The sequence below is a fragment of the Brassica oleracea genome, unplaced genomic scaffold (assembly GCF_000695525.1).
Source record: "Brassica oleracea var. oleracea cultivar TO1000 unplaced genomic scaffold, BOL UnpScaffold00706, whole genome shotgun sequence".
Lineage (NCBI taxonomy): Eukaryota > Viridiplantae > Streptophyta > Magnoliopsida > Brassicales > Brassicaceae > Brassica > Brassica oleracea.
The window spans coordinates 98605-102292 of NW_013617441.1; the positions used below are offsets into that span (position 1 = coordinate 98605).

General features: G+C 37.3%; 1 protein-coding gene across 1 annotated transcript; it reads left to right on the forward strand.

Annotated features, from left to right (window-relative positions):
* Nucleotides 1-237: 237 nt before the first annotated feature.
* On the forward strand, nt 238-3429 carry LOC106319946 (cytosolic isocitrate dehydrogenase [NADP]-like). The gene is made up of 14 exons (XM_013758331.1): nt 238-526; nt 987-1030; nt 1122-1231; nt 1340-1377; nt 1464-1541; nt 1611-1766; nt 1853-1938; nt 2028-2131; nt 2226-2294; nt 2389-2504; nt 2603-2637; nt 2734-2876; nt 2971-3093; nt 3163-3429. The coding sequence occupies exons 1-14, from the start codon at nt 478-480 to the stop codon at nt 3269-3271; spliced, it is 1260 nt and encodes a 419-aa protein (XP_013613785.1). The 5' UTR covers nt 238-477; the 3' UTR covers nt 3272-3429.
* The last annotated feature ends 259 nt before the right edge of the window (nt 3430-3688 follow it).

The following is a 3688-nucleotide window of genomic DNA, read 5'->3' on the forward strand; positions in this document are numbered from 1 at the left end:
GAAAAACTCGAACCATTTGAATTCTAAGCCATTCTTATATCAACCGAATCAAGGTGTATGCATTACAATATTCCATTCATTACCATTATAGACAACACAGAAACACAAACATTTCAGAAAATAAACTCGACAATGTCGGTCCATAAAACTACCAAACGCATAAACTCCGAACCTGGCTCTATGCTTGCGCGGGGACTATGCCACTAGTAGATAAGAGGATTTGAGAATTACTAGAATAAGTTTTGTTTCACTAAGAGCATTGGAGCTTTTAACACATAGCGTTTGGTTGTGAGGGAAACAAAAAAAAATACTCCCTCTACCTGCAAAGCCTTTCTTCACCTACAAAAGTCACCCTCTTTCGATCCATTCATCTGCGTCTCTCGCCAGAAAACTTCTCTCGTTTATAGATCGCCGACAGTTAGGGAAGTCCATTATTTTCTGTCGAATCCGTCTTTCTTAGAGTCCAAACGAGAAACCATGGCGTTTGAAAAGATCAAGGTGGCAAATCCCATCGTCGAGATGGATGGTGAGATCTCCTTCTCTCTCTCTCTATCAGTCTTTGTCTCGCTTTTCGTTTATTTGATACGGTAATGAAACGTATTACCTTTCGCTTGCCTAGTTCTTATCGAAGTTTCGTTGTTTCGTCCTGATCTTAGAGCTGAAAACTAGTTTTACTTTCACGATCTCTTTATTTTTTTATTAGATGGTCTTGTCTGAACGTTATAGATCGATAATAACTGTAGCTCTGTTCATCGATTGGTCGATTCAGGTTTGATGATCCAATGAATATTTTTGGCTCGTTTCGTTGTATACTGGTAAAACTATTTAGTCTACACTTTACAGCTTCAAATCGGTGAAATAGATTCAATATATGACTAACATTTTCAGATTTTATGTGATCGAGTGCTGTTAATTCCTTAGTCTTTAATTTGAAATTACTTTTTACTAAATACTAACATATATGCTTCGTTGGTCTTGTGTAATAGGTGATGAAATGACCAGAGTTATCTGGAAGTCCATCAAGGATAAGGTATGAGCGACCTATTCTAATACGTGCGGTTTATTTTGTTTTTTTCTGCAGATTTTTTTTTTTTTAAATTCGTATGTTCGTATGTTTTCAGCTTATTACCCCTTTTGTGGAGTTGGATATCAAGTACTTTGACCTTGGTCTTCCCCACCGTGATGCTACTGATGACAAAGTTACTATTGAAAGTGCTGAAGCCACCAAGAAGTATGCGTTTGAACTTGGAACAAACAAAGACTACTCAAACCACTTTTTTTTTTCTCTTTTCTGCTTCTCTGAGTCTGACTTATGATGTTTGTGTAAATTTTGTTTTAGGTATAATGTGGCCATCAAGTGTGCCACCATCACTCCAGGTATGTTTTGTTAGATCTTTTGAAATTGAATATTTTTACCAAGTATTGATCTTCTTTCTTCTTCTTCTTTTTTTTTTTGCGTGCAGATGAAGGCCGTGTCACGGAATTTGGCTTGAAGCAGATGTGGAGAAGTCCAAATGGGACCATCAGGAATATTCTGAATGGTGAGAAGTACACACGCCTACGAATTGATCATTCTATGCTGCCTTACACTGTGGTTTTTATTGTCACAGGAACTGTATTTAGAGAACCAATTATCTGCAAAAATGTTCCCAAGCTTGTCCCAGGCTGGACAAAGCCCATCTGCATTGGAAGGCATGCTTTTGGCGATCAGTACCGTGCCACTGATGCTGTTATCAAGGGACCAGGAAAACTGACTTTGACTTTTGGTAATATTACTACCTGGCATTGTATAGTTTCGAAACCTTCAGTTTCTTCCTGATGCTAATAGAGTCTGTCATGTCTTTGTTTTCAGAGGGTAAAGACGGAAAAACTGAAACTGAAGTCTTTACATTTACCGGTGAAGGAGGTGTCGCTATGGCCATGTACAACACTGATGAGGTATAAACACTTACACTCTCTTCCAACTGCAGTCAAAACTACTTGTTCTTTTGACGATCTTGTTATATATTTTCTCCTTGTATATACAGTCCATCCGTGCTTTTGCTGAGGCATCGATGAACACTGCTTACCAGAAAAAGTGGCCACTCTATCTTAGCACAAAGAACACCATTCTTAAGAAATACGATGGCAGGTATGTGACAGTTAGTTTTCTGTTATTTTACCACACTATCTTTTTTGCTCTGTCCATATTTGATGTTGGTTGCATTTTTCGTTTTACTACGAAGATTCAAAGACATCTTCCAAGAAGTGTATGAAGCCAGCTGGAAGTCAAAGTATGAGGCTGCTGGAATATGGTGAGTCAGTCAGCATTTAGTTTTTTCATCCTCGGGGTCTCATTGTGCCTTATGCATGTTATATTTGACCGAGGAAGATGATTGAATTTGTTAGGTATGAGCACCGTCTCATTGACGATATGGTGGCTTACGCTCTTAAGAGCGAAGGAGGCTATGTATGGGCATGCAAAAACTATGATGGTGATGTCCAAAGTGATTTCCTGGCACAAGGTTTGTGAAAATGATAAATGAATATATATATAAGCCATTAAGTGCTTATGTCTCGTTATGTTTATTGTTAGCTAAATTGCTTCTTGCAATGTGTGTAGGGTTCGGGTCACTTGGATTGATGACATCTGTTCTGGTATTGATCATGACACAATCTTTACTACAATGTTCCTTTTGAGCTGTTGATTATACGTTGCGTCTTTTACAACGGTTGTGTTAATCATTTGATTAGGTCTGCCCTGATGGGAAGACTATTGAAGCCGAAGCAGCACATGGAACTGTTACCCGTCACTACAGGGTTCACCAGAAAGGTGGCGAGACTAGCACAAACAGCATAGCCTCCATCTTTGCTTGGACTCGTGGACTTGCACACAGGTAGCGAGAAAACAATCTCCTTACGCGGGTGATATTGTTTTTGTTTAACTAGGAAGATGAGTAAATAAGCGAATGCAAACATATCTTTGAACAGGGCTAAGTTAGATGGCAACTCAAAACTCTTGGAGTTTACCGAGAAGCTCGAAGCTGCCTGTGTTGGTACAGTGGAGTCTGGAAAGATGACAAAAGATCTTGCACTCATCATTCACGGCGCAAAGTAAGTCACTGATTTCTTCGTCATCATCTAGTTACATGTTCCCATCAAGATTGATATATGTTTGTCCAGGCTCTCTAGGGACACTTACCTGAACACGGAGGAGTTCATCGATGCAGTTGCGGATGATCTCCAAACAAGGCTAAGGCGAAGAAATAATCTATTAAATTCCTGTATCTAAAATTAAAAGCTAAAATATCCTCTTTATAAAATGAATTTCATTTTTATTTATTTTTAACTAGGACCGTTTCAAACGCGCGGGATTTGATTGGATCGGTTTTTATAAAAAAAATATAATTTTGTTTAAATTTCTTTATGTTAAGTTGGTGTGAGTATGATTATGTTGTCTATACTAAATTTCAGTTTTATAATTAAAAATGACTGAATTTTTAGTATTGTTTAAATTCAGATTTGGAAGATTTTATAGTATTTTTAGTATTATTACACTATAAAATACACAAATCAAATTCGATCCGAATGAGATTGAATTTTCGAATACAATTTTATTTTTTTTTGTGAATGTTTGTAAAATAGTGGAAAATGAAGTTTTAATTTAGAGGAACCTAATGTCGAATGAAATTTTAATTTAGAGGAATCT

Coding starts and splice junctions, on each gene's coding strand:
- LOC106319946 (XM_013758331.1), top strand. CDS start 478: ATGGCGTTTGAAAAGATCAAGGTGGCAAATCCCATCGTCGAGATGGAT. Junction 2,132..2,225: donor CTTAAGAAATACGATGGCAG/GTATGTGACAGT, acceptor TTTACTACGAAG/ATTCAAAGACATCTTCCAAG. Junction 2,295..2,388: donor TATGAGGCTGCTGGAATATG/GTGAGTCAGTCA, acceptor TGAATTTGTTAG/GTATGAGCACCGTCTCATTG.